At 44.5% G+C, this 24,208-nt stretch overlaps 1 protein-coding gene across 2 annotated transcripts in view; it reads left to right on the forward strand.

Annotated features, from left to right (window-relative positions):
* foxj3 (forkhead box J3) overlaps positions 1-24,208 on the forward strand; it is a 128,163-nt gene that overhangs the window by 48,815 nt on the left and 55,140 nt on the right. For both annotated transcript variants that reach the window (XM_079509378.1, XM_079509379.1), the window contains exon 2: positions 3,788-4,368. In XM_079509378.1, the coding sequence (XP_079365504.1) occupies positions 4,042-4,368 (327 nt within the window). In that variant the 5' untranslated portion in view covers positions 3,788-4,041. The remainder of the gene's footprint in view (positions 1-3,787; positions 4,369-24,208) is intronic.

Below are 24,208 nucleotides of genomic sequence, written 5' to 3' on the forward strand. Positions count from 1 at the left end.
GTTGTTCCATGTCTTGTTTTGAAGCCTACCTTTAAAAATATGTAACAAAATGTTGTGTACGTGTATCGGCTTAGCCTCCTGTCGTGTCTGCAAACAGGATAGAGCTTGTCACGGTGGTTTACAGTAGCAGCTATTCAGGTGTCACTATGCAAATAAGAATCCTGAACCACACACACACACACACACACACACACACACACACACACACACACACGCACACACACACACGCACACACACGCACACACGCAGGAGGTTATTATACAACATAGCCTAATAATTCTGTCACATGTGATGGTAATGGATACATTTTAATTGGATCAAAATGATTGTATTTTCATTGGGCTTCCTCCTAAGCACAGTCTAGACGACTTGCCCTTTCGCTACCTTTTTACAGAGGGAAAGGCCTGTTACTCATTAACGGTGGGGGTGACTCACCTGTTGTGTCAGTTACAGGGTGGAGGTGCTCTGCACTCCATTTGTTTATCTTTTCACTGATGAGGAACTATCCTTCATCAGCAACTTCTGCACGTCTGTCACTAGTTAATCAGTCAGGCGGTCGGTCACCTGGGCCACTGCCGCTCAAGACTATAAAAGATGAGAAAGTTGCTCTGAGTATGAATGTGTACCAGTAGCGATATGCGAGGGATAATAATATGTGCCACGGCGGTAGTTGTTGAGAAGTAACACCTGACACAGGATGATGAACTCCGATGACGTCTTTGATGTCCTTTTTTCCCCAATGGCGCTCCCTGCCAACGGCGTCTTTATTTTATTTTTTATTAATTCAGAATGATCTCTCTGATATCCACCGTCTAGCAGCTTTTAAACATCTTACCTGCCAACAACACACATCCAAAACTTGCTCAATATGTGTGCATGGAAGTAAAACAGTAAATTAATGATATTAATAACGATATTCGCCTGCCATTTCTCAAGTGTACAGGTGGTACTAACTGTAGCATCTCCGATCACTGAAGTAAATCAAAAGAAATTCCTTTGACGGATGTAATCTTTGTTGAGCCAAAAAAATAATAATGATGAGGGGAGGTTTATGGGTTCATGTGGGGTTAGATTGGTACATAGGATACTGCTCAGTGTCATTAATTTTTATCTCACCGAACAGATTCCCCCCCCCCCCCCCCCCCCCCACACACACACACACACACGCACACACACATCACACTTCTGTTTAGAAACATCACACATGCTATGATTATTGGCTGCCGCCGCCTAGAGCTCAATGTCTGCTGACACTGATTCGAGATATTGAATTGGCCACCGGGCACTTTTCTAACTCCCACTGTGTGAGAGATCAATTGAAATGGACTACGTCAATCTTCTTCCTGGGCGCTTTTACTACCAATGCAGTTTGACCAACGTCAGGAAGATCTCTCTCAGGTGGGATGAATGAATGTGCTGCCTCGATCCCTCGAGCCCGAGCTGCACTGAGTTGCACTGAGTTGCACTGAGTTGCACGCCGACGGTGTCGCACACAAAAAAACATGTGAAGCGGTGTGTGAGCTTGTAGATCTAGTCCATGTGCTATTTTGTTAGTGTAAGAAAGTGTTGCTCGGACGTCTCTGAAAATATACACAAGCTTTGCACATTATGAGCAGTGAGCACACACACATTAGACTCTGTATAGAAATAAATACAGATGTTACATTAATATCACTGTTTTGATGAAAGTTTTTAAATGCTACTCTTTGAGCAAGAAAGCAATTTTTTATTCTGTGTTTTATAGGGGGGGGAATTGAAATGTAGGCCACGCATCTTATTTAACAAACAATATTTAATATTTTCACTCAGACCAGGTTTAAATATTTAGTATAGCCTATTTAAAACGTACGTATTCATCCGAAGTCTGCACAGTGTGTACTACTCACTCTAGAAAACTAAATGAAGTCTGCACAGTGTGTACTACTCACTCTAGAAGTCTGCACAGTGTGTACTACTCACTCTAGAAGTCTGCACAGTGTGTACTACTCACTCTAGAAGTCTGCACAGTGTGTACTACTCACTCTAGAAGTCTGCACAGTGTGTACTACTCACTCTAGAAGTCTGCACAGTGTGTACTACTCACTCTAGAAGTCTGCACAGTGTGTACTACTCACTCTAGAAGTCTGCACAGTGTGTACTACTCAAAAGTGAGTAGTACACACTGTGCAGTGTGTACTACTCACTGCACAGTGTGTACTACTCACTGCACAGTGTGTACTACTTACTGCACAGTGTGTACTACTTACTGCACAGTGTGTACTACTCACTGCACAGTGTGTACTACTCACTGCACAGTGTGTACTACTCACTGCACAGTGTGTACTACTTACTGCACAGTGTGTACTACTCACTGCACAGTGTGTACTACTCACTGCACAGTGTGTACTACTCACTGCACAGTGTGTACTACTCACTCTAGAAAACTAAATGAACAATCTCAAAATGACTTTGCTTTTTCTTTTTGCCCCGTAGCCAGATAGCAGTGTCATTCATTCCTGCACAAGAGGGGCTTGTTTTGCACGCTGCCCTATATTCACCTATGCTTGTAACTTTAGGCCTGTCTCCTCTGACACTCTATTTTAAGACAGAGAGAGAGAGAGTTGCTGTTTGCAGACTGCACAGCACAGCAGACATGCAAGGCCGAGGACAGGACGATGGTTGGCAAGATCAGGGGTTGTCAAACGTTTTCATGTCAAGGAACCCCAAGTTCATTATATTTGGCCTGCGGACCCCCATCTGAAAATATTTTGTCTTAGAGACTCGCTTGTGTTGTTGGAAATGTCTGAAACATATTTAGAATTGTTCAAATATATTATATAAGAGTTTTGTGTATATAGGGTAAAAGTGGTTAAACTGAGTTACTATATTCACTGTAGCTGGGGACTCCCTGGAACCCCCCCCTCCAAGGGCCTCTGCGGGTCCCCGAACCCCACTTTGAGAACCATTGGTCAAGACGACACTGCTCTGCTTGTTTACGGCAGAGTCTCCAACAAGGGGGGGGGGTGAGGGTTACTACCCGCAAGAGAGTCGGAATTCCTCCTGAGCCATTCCCCCATTTGGCTGGCACTTGTGAAAACAATTCCATTTACTCTCTCGCTCCGTCTCTCTCTCTCTCTGTGTGTGTGTGTGTGTGTGTGTGTGTGTGTGTGTGTGTGTGTGTGTGTGTGTGTGTGTGTGTGTGTGTGTGTGTGTGTGTGTGTGTGTGTGTGTGTGTGTGTGTGTGTGTGTGTGTGTGTGTGTGTGTGTGTGTGTGTGTGTGTGTGTGTGTGTGTGTGTGTGTGTGTGTGTGTGTGTGTGTGTGTGTGTGTGTGTGTGTGTGTGTGTGCGCAGATGGAGTTCCAACTATGAGTCAGCTCTGTGCGCAGCAAGTGGTAGGGAAAGTGGTGGGCTTGTGTTTTACTGCAGCGAGATCAGGACTGTACCTTGTTTTCTGTTTTGTTTTCATAGAGAGAGTCCACTTTTGTAGTTCGTATAAGCTTTCCTTGTGGGGTTGTTTTCTTTAACCACATGAACCCCAACATCCCTGTTCTGGGCATCATATAATAGGTCAGCATTTGACGGAAATAGCAGATGTACAAGTTTGTAGAAGATTGGCTATTTTCCACGAAGAGATTTGGTGTAGGGGGAAAAAGGGCCAGATCCCTTGGGTGAACCCCATTCAGTGGTTAAATAAAATCACACGTCGGTAAATTGTTTTCACATGTATTGTTTAGAATGGGTGCTTGTTTGCTGCTGTAAATATCTTTGTATAAATAACTGACAAAGTCCTTTCTGTTGTCTCCCCAGGGCTGACCTGCAGACGGCGTGCCGCTAAGCTGATGTCCTGAGCTGAGGACATCAGCCCCCCCCCCCCCCTGCCTTCGTCTTCAAACTGTCACTTGCCTCAGCTTATTATTACCCCCCTCCCTACCCCACCCCACCCCTGCCCCACGCACACATCGCCAGCCCGCCGGCGACAGCCACCTCCACCTTTCCCCCCCCCTACCCTATCCCGCCCCCACCTCCAGCCTATAGCCCCCCTCCCCCCCGTCGTCATTGCCATGACGTCGGAGCTGGAGAGCAGTTTGACCTCGATGGATTGGCTGCCGCAGCTCACCATGCAGGCGGCCATCCGCAAGGCGGACGCGCAGGGAGGCGGCGCCCACGGGCCGGGCATGGGCAAGAAGAGCGCCCTGCTGGACCCCAACACCACGCTGGACCAGGAGGAGGTGCAGCAGCACAAGGACGGCAAGCCGCCGTACAGCTACGCCAGCCTCATCACGTTCGCCATCAACAGCTCACCAAAGAAGAAGATGACCCTGAGTGAGATCTACCAGTGGATCTGTGATAACTTCCCCTACTACAGAGAGGCGGGCAGCGGCTGGAAGGTGAGACGCTAGTGTGTGTGTGTGGGTTAGGGCTTCCCCTACTACAGAGAGGCGGGCAGCGGCTGGAAGGTGAGACGCTAGTGTGTGTGTGTGGGTTAGGGCTTCCCCTACTACAGAGAGGCGGGCAGCGGCTGGAAGGTGAGACGCTAGTGTGTGTGTGGGTTAGGGCTTCCCCTGCTACAGAGAGGCGGGCAGCGGCTGGAAGGTGAGCGGACACAGATGCTAGTGTGTGTGTGGGTTAACTTAGGGCTTCCCCTACTACAGAGAGGCGGGCAGCGGCTGGAAGGTGAGACGCTAGTGTGTGTGTAGGTTAGGGCTTCCCCTACTACAGAGAGGCGGGCAGCGGCTGGAAGGTGAGCGGACACAGATGCTAGTGTGTGTGTGGGTTAACTTAGGGCTTCCCCTACTACAGAGAGGCGGGCAGCGGCTGGAAGGTGAGCAGACACAGACGCTAGTGTGTGTGTGGGTTAGGGCTTGGGCAATTATTAACCCATTTTGACCTGAGATCAGATTCTAAAAATGTCTTCTACATCCTGACAGTTTTCTGAAAAAGCTATGTTTCTATGTCAGTCGTTCTTCGATTTTTCAATAGCTAAAGCATAACATAATGCTAATACCAAAAGGGGTTCCCGCCCAAAATTGGTTAACCGGAAATATAGCAGAAGCCTATATTTAGTACCAACGACTTAGTCTCGCTCGTGTAGTTGAATCGAATAATCGAGAAGCAGGTTATTTTTTCTTTTTCTGTTTTTGGTTCCTTAGATATCAACGAATTGACACGAAACAATTCGAATAGATTATTTTTTTTAATTATAATTTGCTAAATCATTTAGTCATTCAGTCTAGCCGTTCTACAAGCTCTGTTAATTTAACCTTTTTCTTGGATAATTGTTCATTAATCGTAATCGAGCAAAGGTTTCCAGGTTTAAAGTCATATCGCCCTGTGTGCGTGTGTGTGTGTGTGTGTGTGTGTGTGCGCGTGCGTGCGTAAGTGCGTGCGCATGCGTGTGCGTGTGTGGTCTATTAGTCCGTTTAACAGACTGATGCAGCCGTTGAACTGGGTGTCGATGACGGCTTGTGACATATAGAGCTTGTAAACATGACATGGTGATGCTGGCGAGATTGTACACGATAACATCCTTAGTGTTGTGGGCCTGATCGCGTGGGAGAGCCCATTTATGTTATTGTCACTATTCTTTATTGTAACTTTATATATATTTATTTTCTGCTCGAAACATCGGCACATTGTAGCTCCACAAAGTTTCACCTAGAAGCTTCGTTCAGACTTCTGCTTCGAGAATGGCCGGGAATTTTCTTTTTCTACTTTTTGAAATATTGCATTTTAGGCTAAATGTCCAGGTCTTGTTTGTCAACAACAGCGTACCAACTTGTGAGAGTTTGGAACAGCCCGTATCAAACACCAAGAGAGCGAGCTCGTTTGTCCAGGAACAGTACCCATCTAATTTAACCCCTTTTGGTGTTAGTATTATGTTACGCTTTAGCTATTGAAAAATAGCAGATCTACAAGCTCATAGCGTGCCACCGAGTGGTGCGCTACGAGCTTGTAGATCTGCTATTTTTGAAAAATCGAAGAACGACTGACATAGAAACATAGCTTTTTCAGAAAACTGTCAGGATGTAGGGAAGACATTTTTATAATCTGATCTCAGGTCAAAATGGGTTAACACTGAGTTACAGACGGATCAATAATCAACACCGATGGTTTCACTGAGTCGTAGCGTAGGACCTCACAGACATCTTACAGACCTGTTGGATGTGATTTAGATATATTGACATTCCTATTCCGGGTGACAGCGGTTGCGTGTCAATGCTTCCTACTGTTGCCATAATGAGAATTCCTCCCATAATGAGAATTCCTCCCATAGCCTTAGCTCAAGTCTTCAGTCGTTAAACCCCCGCTCATGGAGGTTTGTTCAAATTGATATTGCTCGCCTGAAGTTGTTTTTTTTTTGCCGGCAACGCGTTTAACCCATTTTGACCTGAGATCAGATTCTAAAAATGTCTTCTACATCCTGACAGTTTTCTGAAAAAGCTATGTTTCTTCGTTCGAACGATCGATCGAACGATAAATGTTTTCAAAAATAGCAGACCTACAAGCGCGCGCTATGAGCTTGTAGATCTGCTATTTTTCAATAGCTAAAGCATAACATAATGCTAACACCAAAAGGCGTTCCCGCCCAGAATGGGTTAAAATGAAGCCATTGGTAATCACCATTGTCACTTCCCTAAAGCCCAGAGTGAAACTATGACTGTGCCAATTCACGCTAAGTGCCGTTGCATCTCAGGATGAAAACTAATTCAGCCCTGAGAGAAGAGAACCGTGTGAAGTGTGAAACTCTTGGATTAATATTCAGGCAAGTGGCGCCCTATCTTGTGTGAACACACACTAAATAGCCCATTCATGGGTGGTATTATTCATTGCAGATGCCTGGATAGGAGAAGGCCATTATGCAGCCAGTGCTGCTGTGTCATCATCATCTCAAGGAGCTCATGATATACTGAGATGAAGCTCTGCTGATTGCCTTTTAACCCGTTTAGGCCTGACGTCGAAATTAAAAAAAATGTCCTGACCGTTTTCTGAAAAATCGTATGTTTCTATATCAGTGGTGTTCCAGGGACCTCCCCAGAAGCAACGATTTGATTTAAAATGTTCACTCTGTAATAATATATATTCAAAGATTTGAGGCACATTTTTCACGATTTTTCAAAAATAGCAGACCTACAAGCTCGTAGCGCGCCACTCGGTGGCGCGCTATGAGCTTGTAGATCTGCTATTTGTCAATAGCTAAAGTATAACAGAATGCTTGAAACACCAAAAGGGGTTCCCGCCCAGAATGGGTTAAAGGGCCCAGATGGAAATTGATATTAGAATGAGGTTTCCAATCAGACGACGTTTATTGGGAATAGCATTTTAGGCCTGGCTTTATTGCAGTCAGACATGATGTATGCAGCCCATTTCCTGGGGCGACAAGATCTGGCATGTGCATGGGTTTGTGTGTGTGTATGTGTGTATGTATGAGAGAGAATGAGGGGGGAGATGAGAAAACATCATTATATCATTATAAAAGGTTTGATTTCGCTTTTGTGCAGGCCTTTTGGAAGGAAATGAATTGTGCCCTTTTTTATTTTTTTTACAAACTTTGTTTTTCTGGTTACCTCTATTATTCCTTATTGAGTTGTGTGCAACGCGGCATAACCCATTAGCAGTGTCATTCGGCGTGTCCTCGTGTTTGGAGTAAATACACTTTTCAGTTTCAACAGTGGCTCATACTATTAGATGGATAGATGAACCTTTATTGATTACACAGGTGAAACTGAGTTGTCGCGAAAGGGCCTTTCTGTGTGGAGTTTGCATGTTCTCCCCGTGTCCCCTAGGGTAGGTACCCTCACAAAAAACATGCAGTAATCCTGGTCTCTAAACTGCCTCCCCCTGGCCAGCCGGGGCGCCTGATGGAGGGGAAAGGAACTGGTTGGAATAACGTGTTCCTTCCACGCGCTACGTCCAACCAGGGAAACTCCCCCCTGTCAGGTGTAAAGGAGTAACTTGGACACTCATGCATGAAGGAAGCATGAGTTCAAGTCCGTTGCTCTCCCCATGTCCCCCATATATGGGGACTAGGTTGGCGGAGGGTGTGTAGAGCCCAGGATCACATTAGATAATTGACACAGGGGTGAAAAATGGGTTACAAAATTGTGGGATAAACAAAAAAAGAAAAAAGAAACTGAGTTGTCAAGGCAGTACCACAGCACAGATGCAGAAGAGCAGTGTTGTTCAAGTTACTTTTAAAAAGTAATTCGTTATAGTTATAAGTTACTAGTCTGAAAAAGTAACTAATTACTTTACTAGTTACTAAATTATGAAAGTAACTAGTTACTAGTTACTTTACTTTATAAAAAAAATAAAGGTTTTAAAAAATATATAAGATTTTCCAATTCAGACACATTGTTTTCAAATATGTCACTGGTCCAGTTGTGGTGTGTTTTAACTAAGCTCTACTCTTAACACGTATGCCAATAGTACAATATCCAAAATCACAGACAAAACCCAGTCTAATGATATCGATATAATACTGATGCCCTGCCCATGCACGGTTCTTTTGGATTACATTACGCAACGTGGGTAACTACTAACTCACCCATTGAAAACACAGTAACTATAATGGATTACATTACACAACGTGGGTAACTACTAACTCACCCATTGAAAACACAGTAACTATAATGGATTACATTACGCAACGTGGGTAACTACTAACTCACCCATTGAAAACACAGTAACTATAATGGATTACATTACACAACGTGGGTAACTACTAACTCACCCATTGAAAACACAGTAACTATAATGGATTACATTACGTAACGTGGGTAACTACTAACTCACCCATTGAAAACACAGTAACTATAATGGATTACATTACGTAACGTGGGTAACTACTAACTCACCCATTGAAAACACAGTAACTATAATGGATTACATTACGTAACGTGGGTAACTACTAACTCACCCATTGAAAACACAGTAACTATAATGGATTACATTACGTAACGTGGGTAACTACTAACTCACCCATTGAAAACACAGTAACTATAATGGATTACATTACGTAACGTGGGTAACTACTAACTCACCCATTGAAAACACAGTAACTATAATGGATTACATTACGCAACGTGGGTAACTACTAACTCACCCATTGAAAACACAGTAACTATAATGGATTACATTACGTAACGTGGGTAACTACTAACTCACCCATTGAAAACACAGTAACTATAATGGATTACATTACGTAACGTGGGTAACTACTAACTCACCCATTGAAAACACAGTAACTATAATGGATTACATTACATAACGTGGGTAACCACTAACTCACCCATTGAAAACACAGTAACTATAATGGATTACATTACGCAACGTGGGTAACTACTAACTCACCCATTGAAAACACAGTAACTATAATGGATTACATTACGCAACGTGGGTAACTACTAACTCACCCATTGAAAACACAGTAACTATAATGGATTACATTACGTAACGTGGGTAACTACTAACTCACCCATTGAAAACACAGTAACAATAATGGATTACATTACACAACGTGGGTAACTACTAACTCACCCATTGAAAACACAGTAACTATAATGGATTACATTACGTAACGTGGGTAACTACTAACTCACCCATTGAAAACACAGTAACTATAATGGATTACATTACGCAACGTGGGTAACTACTAACTCACCCATTGAAAACACAGTAACTATAATGGATTACATTACGCAACGTGGGTAACTACTAACTCACCCATTGAAAACACAGTAACTATAATGGATTACATTACGTAACGTGGGTAACTACTAACTCACCCATTGAAAACACAGTAACTATAATGGATTACATTACACAACGTGGGTAACTACTAACTCACCCATTGAAAACACAGTAACTGTAATGGATTACATTACGCAACGTGGGTAACTACTAACTCACCCATTGAAAACACAGTAACTATAATGGATTACATTACGTAACGTGGGTAACTACTAACTCACCCATTGAAAACACAGTAACTATAATGGATTACATTACACAACGTGGGTAACTACTAACTCACCCATTGAAAACACAGTAACTATAATGGATTACATTACACAACGTGGGTAACTACTAACTCACCCATTGAAAACACAGTAACTATAATGGATTACATTACGCAACGTGGGTAACTACTAACTCCCCCATTGAAAACACAGTAACTATAATGGATTACATTACGTAACGTGGGTAACTACTAACTCACCCATTGAAAACACAGTAACTATAATGGATTACATTACACAACGTGGGTAACTACTAACTCCCCCATTGAAAACACAGTAACTATAATGGATTACATTACGTAACGTGGGTAACTACTAACTCACCCATTGAAAACACAGTAACTATAATGGATTACATTACACAACGTGGGTAACTACTAACTCACCCATTGAAAACACAGTAACTATAATGGATTACATTACACAACGTGGGTAACTACTAACTCACCCATTGAAAACACAGTAACTATAATGGATTACATTACGCAACGTGGGTAACTACTAACTCACCCATTGAAAACACAGTAACTATAATGGATTACATTACGTAACGTGGGTAACTACTAACTCACCCATTGAAAACACAGTAACTATAATGGATTACATTACGTAACGTGGGTAACTACTAACTCACCCATTGAAAACACAGTAACTATAATGGATTACATTACACAACGTGGGTAACTACTAACTCACCCGTTGAAAACACAGTAACTATAATGGCGTTACTGAATGGGAAAATGTAAAGAGTTACATTACAAGTTACAGCAAAAAGTAGTTTCGTTATGTAAAGTAGGTTAATGTAAGGGCGTTAGTTCCAACACTGCAGAAGAGATATGAATAATAATAATACATTTTTATAAAATAGAAATAAGAGTAATGTACACAGATTGGGAATAGGGTACCAAAACATAACATACAGGGATTAGCATTAGGTTACCAAAAGATTTAGAGATTTAGCATCCTTTCTTGGACACTAGCATGGTGTCTGCTTACCAGGCACACAATGGACCAGGATAGCAGTACAATTTAGGTGTGTGTGTGTGTGTGTGTGTGTGTGTGTGTGTGTGTGTGTGTGTGTGTGTGTGTGTGTGTGTGTGTGTGTGTGTGTGTGTGTGTGTGTGTGTGTGTGTGTGTGTGTGTGTGTGTGTGTGTGTGTGTGTGTGTGTGTGTGTGTGTGTGTGTGTGTGTGTGTGTGTGGGGGGGGTGTATAAAATCATTATCAGTGGTGCTCAAACCTTGTCATGTCAAGGACCCTGAAATTTGTAGTTACTAAATGTACTTAAAGTACCAAAGGTAAAAGTACTCATTGTGCAGAATGTCTCATTTCAGGTTTTCAAATTTATAATCTTTTTGAAAATATCAGATCTACAAGCTCACAATGCGTCGCATTTTTTTCGTCAATTCTTTGCCTGTGGACGGACGTCAGGGTTCAAGTGGTCTAAATGTAAAGCCAAGTCAAACAAGTAAAACAAGTCTTTTCAACCGCTAGATTAGTTAATGTTTGCAATCAATGATCAATTATCTGTTGTGTTATCGTGGGCACTAGCTGTCAAACCCCCCCCCCACCGCACGCACACACACACACACACACACACACACACACACCCCAACCAGGATGCTGTAGCCTCGTTCACAGGAAGCTTGGTTTTTTGAAGATGTTCGCATATATGCTCCAGGCTGCATCAGATTTTAGTTTTTATTTCCCCGCATAATTCTCACTAAATGGGGGTTTTCCCCTGCAGTGCCTTTAAAAAAAACAAATCTGACCACTAAAATATCCGAAACGTACAATTTTGCAGCGTTTTTATGTGCACATCTTTTGTATTTTGTCACTGCGTGAACAAACAGGCAATTTGAACAAGTTCCAACTTCTGGTATAGTGCCTTTTTCATTGCCTGGGGCTAGTCCAATAAATGTTGTATTTGCTCCTTGAGATTTTTTGTTGTGCTCTTAAATTCTTCAAACACACACATCGCACAAATTATATTAGCAACTAAGTCTCTCTTAACCCATTTTGGGGCGGGAACCCCCTTTTGGTGTTTTAAACATTATGTTATAATTTAGCTATTGAAAAATAGCAGATCTACAAGCTCATAGCGCGCCACCGAGTGGCGCGCTACGAGCTTGTAGGTCTGCTATTTTTTAAAAATCGTGAAAATGTGGCACAAATCTTGAATATATATTCTTTCAGAGCGAACGTTTTTAACTCAAATATTTGCTTCTAAGGGGTTCCTGGAACAACATATTATCAGATGGGGGGGGGGGGGGGGGGGTCCTTGACATGAAATATTGAGCACCACTGATACAGAAACATGAGGTATTTCAGAAAACTGTCAGACATTTTTTAAATTTCGACGTAATTTCGGCCTAAACGGGTTAAAGCCAGGGAAAACCCTATAATATGTGTAGTACATCATGGGTAAATATTTCTCCGAGGAGGTCACCGGGAGCTTGTGAAGAAGCCTATTAAAATGTCTGTTTGGCTTGTTTTGTCAGGCATACAAAATCAATGACATGGAGAGACTGTGTCAGGAACAGTAGCAGCATGTACACCTAATTGAATTTGTGTAATTCTTTGAAAGCCATGCAGGAGTGATATCCCCACCATAAATTGCGACACCATCTCTCGTGTGTGTGTGCGTGTGTGTGTGTGCGCGTGTGCGTGTGTGTGCGTGTGCATGTGCAAGCCGTTGGAAGCCAGCATGCCTGGGTGGGGTGAATGTAGGTCGGATGTAGTCATCACTCCTCTATTCCCCTGGAGATGTCAGTTGCAGGAATTTAGGACTCCGCGCACGCACATGTCTGTTCTGTATGATAATGCAGGCTGTGGCGGCGAGATGAGACCAGGCTAATCCGCACGCCGCAACTCATTTAATCATCTCAATAGAACTCCATTAGCCCACGCTTTTAAGAAATATCAATAAGTGCTGTCAATAAGAACAGATAATTTATCAAGGTCAGAAAAAAATATGAATGCCGCATTCACGAGTGCGAATATGCGCGGGGCGTCGAGCAGGCAATTAGATGGCGCTTCCTTACACCCTCTCAAGCTCTCTGAAGCACTTATGATTGATATTCGCAGGTTGCCGAAATAAGCAGTCCTGCTGGCTGACAGTTAAATAGCCTCTGTAGCTCCAAGAGGGGTCTCTGAAAGATCACACTGCTTATTTCTGCTTTTTGTAAAGCAAACATGACTTCTTCTGCTTAAAGATCTGCCAAGTTGCCCAGGGATATTTTGTTCCCCAGATACTGTCAGATTTCATATACATTACATATACAGTACAGTACAGTATAAATATATATTTAGAGAGGGGGGGGGGGAGAGAGAGGTTATATGCCTACGTGTTGGGATGAATTACATTGTTCTTTGCCGCACCTTTCCACTGCAGGCCCTTTGTGTGTTTTTATGCTTTTGACTGTGTATACTGCACCGTAGCCCCCCATGCTCAATCCAAGTCAATCAGCCAGCAATCATTACAGGCATAACATTTGACCAGATTTGACTGAGAGACTGCCATCGCGCAAATTCCAGCTTTTCACCAGAGGAGAAAAACTTTCCCAAAATGAGTTTATAGCACAGGCAGAATCTTCACATACTAGAGCATGTCTGAAATAAGTGTCAGAGCTGAAATCGACATGTAAATATGAAATAAATTCTTAAACATGTACTTAGGTGTAATGTTAGAGACCACAGAAGTGAACCTTTCAAGCCTGTTTTCTCAACTTGCTGTTTTCTGCAAGACATTACTCTATAAGCCATATCTCCAAAACTGGTGGGCCAAACTGAACAACCAATATGTCAATTTGAAGCTATGATTCCCTGCTTTCATATGACATGAAAAAACGAAAATTCAAGAAAATCCAATGGCAGTCCCTCAGTCAAATTTAGTCACATATGTGTGCTATAGCCTCGATGACATTCTCCTTTCTTCCTCCTCCACTACGGTTTGGGAGGTGTTGTCTTCCTCTTCCTCCTGTTGTCTTCCTCTTCCTCCTGTTGTCTTCCTCTTCCTCCTGTTGTCTTCCTCTTCCTCCTGTTGTCTTCCTCTTCCTCCACTACGGTTTGGGAGGTGTTGTCTTCCTCTTCCTCCTGTTGTCTTCCTCTTCCTCCACTACGGTTTGGGAGGTGTTGTCTTCCTCTTCCTCCTGTTGTCTTCCTCCTCCTCCACTACGGTTTGGGAGGTGTTGTCTTCCTCTTCCTCCTGTTGTCTTCCTCCTCCTCCACTACGGTTTGGGAGGTGTTGTCTTCCTCTTCCTCCTGTTGTCTTCCTCTTCCTCCACTACGGTTTGGGAGGTGTTGTCTTCCTCTTCCTGCTGTTGTCTTCCTCTTCCTCCTGTTGTCTTCCTCTTCCTCCACTACGGTTTGGGAGGTGTTGTCTTCCTCTTCCTCCTGTTGTCTTCCTCTTCCTCCACTACGGTTTGGGAGGTGTTGTCTTCCTCTTCCTCCTGTTGTCTTCCTCTTCCTCCACTACGGTTTGGGAGGTGTTGTCTTCCTCTTGCCCGTCAGAAACGTAGCCCAGCAGTGACGACGAGACTTGTAATGTTGTCAAGGCGTTTGGGTCCGTTTTTATAAGCTTTAAACTTTCGACACAGACTGGATCTTAATGCCAACACACTGGCTAATGAATGAACCCATTTAGACCTGAGATCAGATTCTAAAAATGTCTTCTACATCCTGACAGTTTTCTGAAAAAGCTATGTTTCTATGTCAGTCGTTCTTCGATTTTTCAAAAATAGCAGACCTACAAGCTCGTAGCGCGCCACTCGGTGGCGCGCTATGAGCTTGTAGATCTGCTATTTTTCAATAGCTAAAGCATAACATAATGCTAACACCAAAAGGGGTTCCCGCCCAAAATGGGTTAAAAGTACAGTAATTAACCCCTCTAGGCCTCTACACCAGTGAAATCCTAAATTGACATTTTCTGGGTCTGTGCTTTGATGATCTGATCTGATATCTGCTGCTAACGTGATGCCTACTTGCATGGGAGACTGAGGTACTCTAATTCCTTATGAAGATCGAAACGTTGAATAAAGCAGCGACAAGAAAAGTGGAGCTTAGAACCAGCGGTGCACACCGCTCTGACTGGCCGTGTCTCTCCCTAATATACAGTCCCTATGTATGAACAGCTGCAATACCGCTGGGTGACCTAAAGCGGCACTGTAGAGCAGCATAAAAACACACACGCACGCACACACACACACACACACACACGCAAGCACACATACACATACGGCACCGCTCAGTTTTTTTACTGTTGATCTGTCTGACTTGTTTGTCCAGAACCTGGACCATAGATTGGACCTCTTTTAGACTGAGGCACTCAGCCTTAAAGCCTTATTTTTGAGTGGTGCTAGCCACTTCTATACGCAGCAATGTGTGTATGTATGTATGTATGTATGTATGTATGTCTGTATGTCTGTATGTCTGTCTCTGTGTCTGTATGTATGTCTAAGCACGGAAATACTGTTTTTTCACCACCAAGTGTCATTGTTGTGCAGCCTAACACACACACACACACACACACACACACACACACACACACACACACACACACACACACACACACACACACACACACACACACACACACACTAAAAACGAGGCTGTTGAGTCTGCCTGTCTGTGTGTGTGTGTGTGTGTCCAGGGCTAATCTTGTAAACCGCTGGACCGAATGTCTTTGTGCATGCTGCCAGTAGACCAGGGGTGCCCACACTTTTTTGACTTGAGAGCTACTTTCAAAATGACCAGCGCAACATGGTCTACCCACCCAAAAAATATTATATCATTGCTGAAAATAGTTAGAAAATGTACCTGTAGGGGCTTTGGAATAGCGGCGCTGGTGTTACATAAGACAAACGCACTTGGAACGGGAAATAGCGGGCGGAAATGGAATTGGTACTGTTTTGTTTTGTCTAACTTTGTAATGCATCTGACGTTTGTGCGCAACACTCTTGAAAACAAAGTATTGCATTGTGGGTTTGAGCTGACAGGCCCCATTTGATGTTAATCAATGAAGTCACCTTAATTCAAGTGGCAGATGCCCTTTTCCTTTTTTAATTATATATATTTTAGGGCCATGTCATGCGATCTAGTGCAAAGCCTTTCTGATCTACTGGTGGATCACAATCTACCTTTTGGGCAGCCCTGCAGTAGACCAAGGAAGTATACCTTCCCACGTTTTCATTCATGTGTTGTATATTTTTGGTGTCAAAGGTGGTCGGACTATGGAGTCATACATAATGTCCTAGATACATGGTTGATGATGTCATAGAGATGATGTCATAGACTGGCCAGATTCAATCTGAAATCCACAAGCCATAGCTTTATTAGGCCGCATCTTTTTTTCCTGCATATACTGACTCTCTCCACCTAGGGGTCTATACTTGGTTTTCAACCAGTGGTCCGGGGACCACCAGTGGTCCTTGAGGGGGTTCCAGGTGGTCCCCCAGCTAAATGATGGAGAGTTGGTAACCAAATGGACGCTTATAATGTAGATCGTCAACTCTTTGGGAGCGTAAAATGAAACCAAATCCATTTGGTTTCATTTTACGCTCTCAAGAGTTAAATTGTAAATCTGCATTACGTAAGTCTACACAATTAGAAAATGTATAGAAGAATTGTTATTTTGATCATTTGCCTGTTATCTCTCCTAATGCTACCACATTAAATTGTAAATTGATAACAAAATATTCTAAATTGATAACAAATTGGGTCTCAAAAACACTGCTCTAAACCGTCGTCTACTTTTGCCAAATGTTTGCCTCCCATGTGATGAGACAATAAACTTGATTATTTGTGCCAAAGCTTCCCGCCGAGTCGCCGACCCCTCCTCCCTGCTAGCTCAGACCTACAGTGCACCCTCTCTCAAATGCATTAGTATCGAGTCTCGTGCGACACACACAAACATCGTTGTAAATGTATGGATATCGGAGGATTACTCGGTCACTCGGTCCATGTAAAATCTCTTTGTTATCTACAGAGATTTTAAATCTCTGTTTACAAAACAGGTTTATAATCCTGCTGCGAAATGGGATCTAATCTGATCAGGTCTGCAGAAAAACGTGTGGCAGATGTGAGCGCCCACAGATGACGACGGCAAAGCTCTGGTTTACTAGCCAACTTGGCTCTTTCAAAGCTTAGGGCGAACGTGATGTGTGCTCTTCTCCAATTCAACATGGTGGTCCCTAACCCCTTTTGGGCGGGAACCCCTTTTGGTGTTAGCATTATGTTATGCTTTAGCTATTGAAAAATAGCAGATCTACAAGCTCATAGCGTGAGTGGCGCGCTACGAGCTTGTAGGTCTGCTATTTTTGAAAAATCGAAGAACCACTGACATAGAAACATAGCTTTTTCAGAAAACTGTCAGGAGGTAGAAGACATTTTTAGAATCTGATCTCAGGTCAGAATGGGCTAAGGGCCTGGGAGGGTTCACATGTTTAACACGAACCCCCAAATTGACATCCATTTTGGCCGACCATTCAATATAATTTTTGCTGAGGGGAGCATATTTTTTAAAGTGGTTGTAGTTTAAATACTTAATTTTACAGAGGAAGCTCTACATGGACATCTTGGGGTCCCCCAAACGCCAGTTTGAAAACCACCTGCCCTGGTTGGTTGATAATAAATTATGATAATAATATCTCAGATTTATATAGCGCTTTTCTAGGTACTCAAAGTCGCTTTTAAATGGGGATAGAGAAACCAAAACAAAGAAAATATCAACTTTATTATTAATGGGACCCTTACTTACAGTAGGAACTAGCACTGGGGTGACTGTGGCTCAAGAGGTAGAGCAGGTCGTCCAATGATCCATGGGTCGGCGGTTCGAATCCCGGCTCCTCCTGTCTACATGTCGAAGTGTCCTTGGGCAAGACACTGAACCCCAAATTGCTCCTGATGTGCTGGTTGGTGCCTTGCATGGCTTCCGCCGCAATCGGTGTATTAATGTGTGTGTGAATGGGTGAATGTAATGCACAATCTTTGTAAAGCGCCTTGGATAAAGGCGCTATATAAATGCACCATTTACCATTTTATTTACCACTGCTGCTGATCTATGTCCATTGTCCAACTAGTATTCACTAGATTGCTAGGTGAATGCGATGCTGGTGGGTGAATGCAATGAATGCTAGTAGGATGGAAAACCAGCGGTACCAAGGGGGACTCCAGAGGAACGCATTAGGGAACCCACTGCCCTGGGCAACAGTACGACACGTAGCGTTGGCGCCCACACACGTTGACCCCCATGGTCTTCTCAAGCCCTCCTTCCTGGGCTGTATAGTCTCACTTCAGGCAACGAGTGTACAGTACATTCCCCTCCGCGTTGCTCCCCCCGGTGAAGAATGCCAAAGAAAATGCGGAGCAATTCTCAACCAGTTTAAAAATGCTTGAAATGTTTGCTCTTGAACTCTGACAGCGGAGGAGATTGTTGCTACTGGCACAATTCACCCCCCTTTTCTGCACCTGTGCGCAGAGAAAAGAAAATTAACGGGAGAAGAATGTAGGCTGCTGTTGATTGCCTAACAGACGGTGGAGTCTCTCCTCCTGCCTTTCTCCCTCAGGCCCGCAGCTCTTACATGATCTTGTTAATGGGGGAAACATAGCTTTGGTCTGTAATTCGTCCAGTGTGCAGAGATGGGGCACAGTGCGCTGCCTTCCGCAGGGGCCCTGCCTGGACCTTGCCTCTTTTGATCTCATTATAAAATGCAAATACACGGCACCCTAAACAGATCAAAGGTTGGCCTTCCCATTGCATCGGAGGCTTAATAATAGAAGCCCTGGAGCACTTTTCGATTTCACAAGAAGCTGTTTGGGGAACTATACATGTGCTGGTCCTCCGGGACATTATTTACTCTTTGAGATAATGTTCCCGCAACTCACTCGTGACTACAGCTCAGAAAACCCCCCGCCCATGTTGCCTATTTAAATGTGATCGGTCAGGTGTGAGCTTCTAGCGCTCCCTCGCCCTATCTATCTCCCACCTCAAGCTTAAGTTTGCGGGGCCTGGAATCTGGAGGTGTAAAATTGCTTCGGGCATAGTCTCCGATACCTCCATCTGCTCCTCTAGCCTCGGCTGTATCACCATTACGCTGTAAAGCAAGCATTTAAATTTTAAAACACATTGCTGATATTGAATTATTCAGCAGCTGAGATACATATTTAGAGAGCTACACTCCAACCCTCTCTTCTCCGTACCCTCCCAAGATACGATCGCCTTTTTAGAAGACAATTTCTCATGTTGTATCAAAGTCTGTTGCGAAGCGAGCGGTATTTTTGAGATGCAATCTGAGCGAGCCGCTTTGCACGGTGGTATTTTTAGCATTTTTTTTATTTATGTGTTTTGTTGCCTCTCCCAGATTGCCTGTTAATTGTGGAGAGACGGCAGAAGTGGCTGTGCGTCGGGCCTCGATGCCGACTTTGTCAGGTGGTGGGCGTGGTGGTGATTCATTCGGCAGCCGGTTTGATCCTGCTGTGAGGCGGGTTCCCGTGTCAGGAAGCTCCTGCCTGGCCGTCCGCCCACCAGCCTCACCTTGCGCCCGCCTACCGGTGCCCCACTGCTCACGCTCTGCCCCACAGAGTGGGCGGGGAGTGCAGGCTGGCAGGCCTCCATTCTCGGATGCATTTGGCAAGAGCCTGCTGTCCCCACACTCTGCTGAGTGAAGAGTCGACTGTAGCAGCAGAGAACATAAAAAGGCTGTAGGGCTCTGGGAGTCAATCTCTCGTGTCCCGCAGGCCCGCGCAGAGCAGAGCTCTCGGCTTCAATTTTGTATGTAACTGTATCTCTCTTCTCCACACTCGGCGGCCGTGACTTCCACAGGTCACCACCCCCCCCCCCCCTCCCCCTCCCCCCTATATCTATAGGTTCCGTTATTCTTTGAGTTTGAGAGAGAGAGAGTGTTTGAACCTGAAGCTCTTCTCCCCTGCCTGCTAGATGTAGTGGGGTGGAGCAGTCCATCGTTTTAAGTTGTTAGTCACACAGCCATCAGTCATTATTGATTGCATGCGCTTCCTGCACTGTGATAATGAGATCCATTAAACTATGTTGATACCTGACTGTCTCCGTTGGAGACTCACCACTTATGCTGCCACTTTTGGTTCTACTCTATTTGAATTATTCTACATCGGATACTAATATAAGGCACTAATACAAGAGATGATGGGTATACACACTTACAGATGATGGGTATACACACTTGCTGGGTCACCGGTTTTTTTTTTAACAATAATAATAATAACTAGAAATGCACTCTGTTGGCCTGGGCCGTGGCTCAGCGGTCCAGGCACCTTGGCCGGTAGGTAGTCCGAGTCTGGCAGTGTGCCGCGGGTTCGACTCCCCGATCCCGACGGCCTTCACTGCATGTCACTCCCCCATCTCTCTCCCCCATTTCCTGTCAGCCTACTGTCTGTCCCTCTATAAAAAAATATAAAATAAAGGCTAAAGCTGCAAAAAAAACATTAAAAAAAGAAAGAAATGCACTCTGTCGAGATGCCAACTTGTGCTACCTACCTACCACCCACCCACCCACCCACCCGATCGCAGTAGTTGCGCAAGTAATACTAATTCTGTAGTCTGCATTATTCGGTTCAGTTGTGATTTTCACAAGAAAAAAATCACACCCGTCATGTGATTATCATCTTATCATCGTACATCATCATACATCATCTCATTCCCAATTTGCGTCCTCACCTTCGTCTTCAACGTTTGTGTCACGCCATGTTTGTGTTTATTATTGTTTGTCCATTCAATGGCATTTAAAGTTTGTGTTAGCACATATTATACACTAAAAGCTGGACATAGGAGGGGCTATCGCCCCTCAAAATGGGACTGAGTGGGTAGTTCCCCCTCACGCTAGCTTGATGAATGTTGTTATGCTCTCTTGGATGAAGGTCAAGCCATGAGGTTACAGTCAAAGCCACGAGGCTACAGGTTTGGTTGACTGATATTACCGAGACCGATATGAGTCTTTAATGGCCAGAGAAAGGGAGGAGGTTTTTTTTTGCATGTCTTTTCCAGAGCGGCTCGTTTTAAATGTGGTGACTGAGATCATCACCTCCAATGGGCTGTGCCCCGGCTCTGTCTCAGATCTGAAGCCTGAAGTGGAGACAGTTGGGCGAGAAAATCACCCCAGCGTCGTATAGTTAAAATTATGAACTGCTGAGGAATTTGAGGCACTTCAAAAAAACAAGCCATATAACTGGAAAAATCATTAGTTGGGTCTCAGGTTCTTCTGAGGAGAAAAATTAAGGGCTGCCGTGAGCTGCTCTGAGACCCTCTAGTCATCATTAAGGGCTGCCGCGAGCTGCTCTGAGACCCTCTAGTCATCATTCCTTCTGTAGCAGAGTTTCAATGGAAACCTTACTTTTAGTTTTTCTTGCATTTTTTACTACTACTGTAGTTCTCCCATTGCTATAGTTTCCCCCCCTGGCTGTGTACAGCCAACGCTTAACCCATGTCGACCTGACACAAGATTTGTACAAATGCCTTCTAAATCCTGACAGTTTTCTGAAAAACCTATGTTTCTGTGTCAGTGGTTCTCAAACAATTTCATGTGAAGGACCCCCAGAATGATATGAAATTGGCTGCCGACACCCATCTGAAAATATGTTGTTGATCTACAAGCTGATCTACTTGTCAGCTTGATCTACAAGCTCATAGCGCGGCACTGAGTGCCGCGCTATGAGCTTGTAGATCTGCTATTTTTCAATGGCTAAAAGCATGCTTAAAACACCAAAAGGGGGTTCCCGCCGAAAAGGGGTTAATATGCATTTTTTTAAGGGCTTCATTCACTGTCAGAGAGTGTGGTGAATTTACAGAGACCCCATTATGAAAGCACATGTTGCTGCTAATCTTGTTTTGAATTCAAAAGCGGACACATGGACCCTCATTGTTATGGTAAACCCTGAGTGCCTGGGCCTCTTATAGGTGAACTGATTTGGCCCTGACAGAGGGAGCCGAGAGGGGTATGAAGGGAGACGGAGAGAGGCACTGAGCCATGATGAATTCTGCCAGCTATAAATAGAAGCCCGGGTCTTGCAATCTGCCTTTAACACTGAATATGCCCTGTTAAATATGCCTAAGCTGGGCTGGACGGCCTGCTACTGCCATCCGCTCAAAATATACATTTCATAAAGAAAAGTAGATTTAAAAAAACTTTTTCATGTGGGAGAGTGTTATTTATTTTCTCTCTCTCTCTCTATCCTGGTCTTGGATGGATATAATTAATAATATCCATAATTGAGGTAGCCTGTAGAAGAAGGATATAATTTAGGATATAATATAGCCTAAGGATATAATATAGCCTGTAGAAGAAGGATATAATTAATAATATCCATAATTGAGGTAGCCTGTAGAAGCGTTTACCTCCATGTGCAGCTTTTGCAGTTAATTAATCTGCCAGGGTTCTTCTTGCATTGCACATACAGTAGTGTTTCCCTTTTGGAAATGAAAGGGTGGAAAATGCTACAGGACTCTACGTAGCAGTGCCGGGGGGGCGCACGTCCTTCACAGAGTCCATGGCAACCTGAGACCGCTGATTTGGCCAACGGTCTGCAGCCTGACTGAGGTAAGCCCCTCCACCGAGTATGGAGTTACAGTGACTCTGGGAACACGGCATTAGACCCTCCACATCCTGGCTTGCTTGGTCATTCACGACTGCACGTCTAGAAAAGGAAGAATAGCCTCGCCTCGCTCCGATGATTGGCATATTGATGAAATCTGCACGGCAAAGTAATTATCGTGAGAACATGCTCGGCTGATGTCGTTTAATTTGGTCGTTGTTTCAATCCATCCTTCTCTCCCCTCTACGGTAATCACTTAACCTCTGTGGCCCTTTGTGTCGGCCTCCCCGAGGCTAATGGCTTCACTCTACCGTTCACAATCACTGTGCTCGAATGAAAGGACTGTTGTGTCTTCCTGGCACAATTGGGCTGCCGCCTGCCGAGCTTTACGTGACACTGTCGAATGTGTCGATAAAGACGTCGGCGGCAGCAGCGGCGAGGATGTGTAGGAAAGTACTTTTTTGTCCTTGTCGGTTCCGTTGGTGTAGCTGCCTCTTCGTCTCCCACTCCCAGAGTGATATTTGATCGTCCTCTCCGCCGCGTCCTCAGCGGGGTCAGTGCCGCTCTGTGAGGGGAGGGGAGTTGGACGAGGGAGGGGAGGTGGGTGTTAGATGAGGGGGGGGTGGGGGGGGGGGGTTAGTGACACAGCTGTGGCAGCGGAGCGGAGCCTGTGATGAATGACATGCCAGCGAGGGCCGCGCGGCCGTCCCAGGCGCCAGTATTGACAGGCACAAACTCTTCAACGTCTCGCATTCGGCATCGGCGGGGCTAATCGCGGGTCAGGCCGGCCGCGGATGTGACACATGAATATCGCTCCTGTAATTGCTCATTTGTCAATGTCACCCCGCTCCTCAGTGGGGGTTTTTCCGGCAGTTAATTCATCCCGCCGAAAACCTCCGTTAACAAACAACGTCGGCCAAAAAAGAATCGGATGAAATTAGTTTTGGAGCGAGGGGGCTTGTGTAAGCATTTCAGACTTTGTCCTCGGATGCTGATGTGTTGGCTATAGGTAACTTGGTGCAGGCGGCGTACTGGCAGAGGCGGACACTGTATTTCTCAAGGACACTAGAGATAAACAGCATTTTTATGAATAAACATATCGAGTATCAGTGTACTGTGACTAGGGTGATATTTCACAGATTGTCTTTGCGCCTCTAGTTGCTGATTATTGAGGTTAGATTCTGTGTGAATGTGTTGGGCTTTCACACTGCATGTAAATGGTTGTGTGTGTGTGTGTGTGTGTGTGTGTGTGTGTGTGTGTGTGTGTGTGTGTGTGTGTGTGTGTGTGTGTGTGTGCGCGCATAGGGGTTGTTATCCTTGCCCTGCTGGCTGTGAGCCCTTCAGCCTGTGTGTGTGTGTGTGTGTGTGTGTGTGTGAGCGCCCTTCAGCCTGCGCTCCGGCGGCCACAAGGCCATAGCCTCTCCCTGCAAGTTAATTGCATCTGAATTAGTCCATTAATGTGGCCGTGTAGTGGGATGGAGGGGTGCACGGAGGTGTCTGGCCTCTCTTGACCACCGCAATGTATTATTTATGGGTCAGTAAGTCTGGCAGCTTCGGCATTAACTTGGCTAATGGACTGTTGGGGGGTGTGGGGGGGGGGGGGGGGGGGTAGTGGTGGGGTAGGTTTAGGGTGTTGCAGTGGTGTGGCTT

This window comes from Electrona antarctica (genome assembly GCF_951216825.1).
Source record: "Electrona antarctica genome assembly, chromosome: 9".
Lineage (NCBI taxonomy): Eukaryota > Metazoa > Chordata > Actinopteri > Myctophiformes > Myctophidae > Electrona > Electrona antarctica.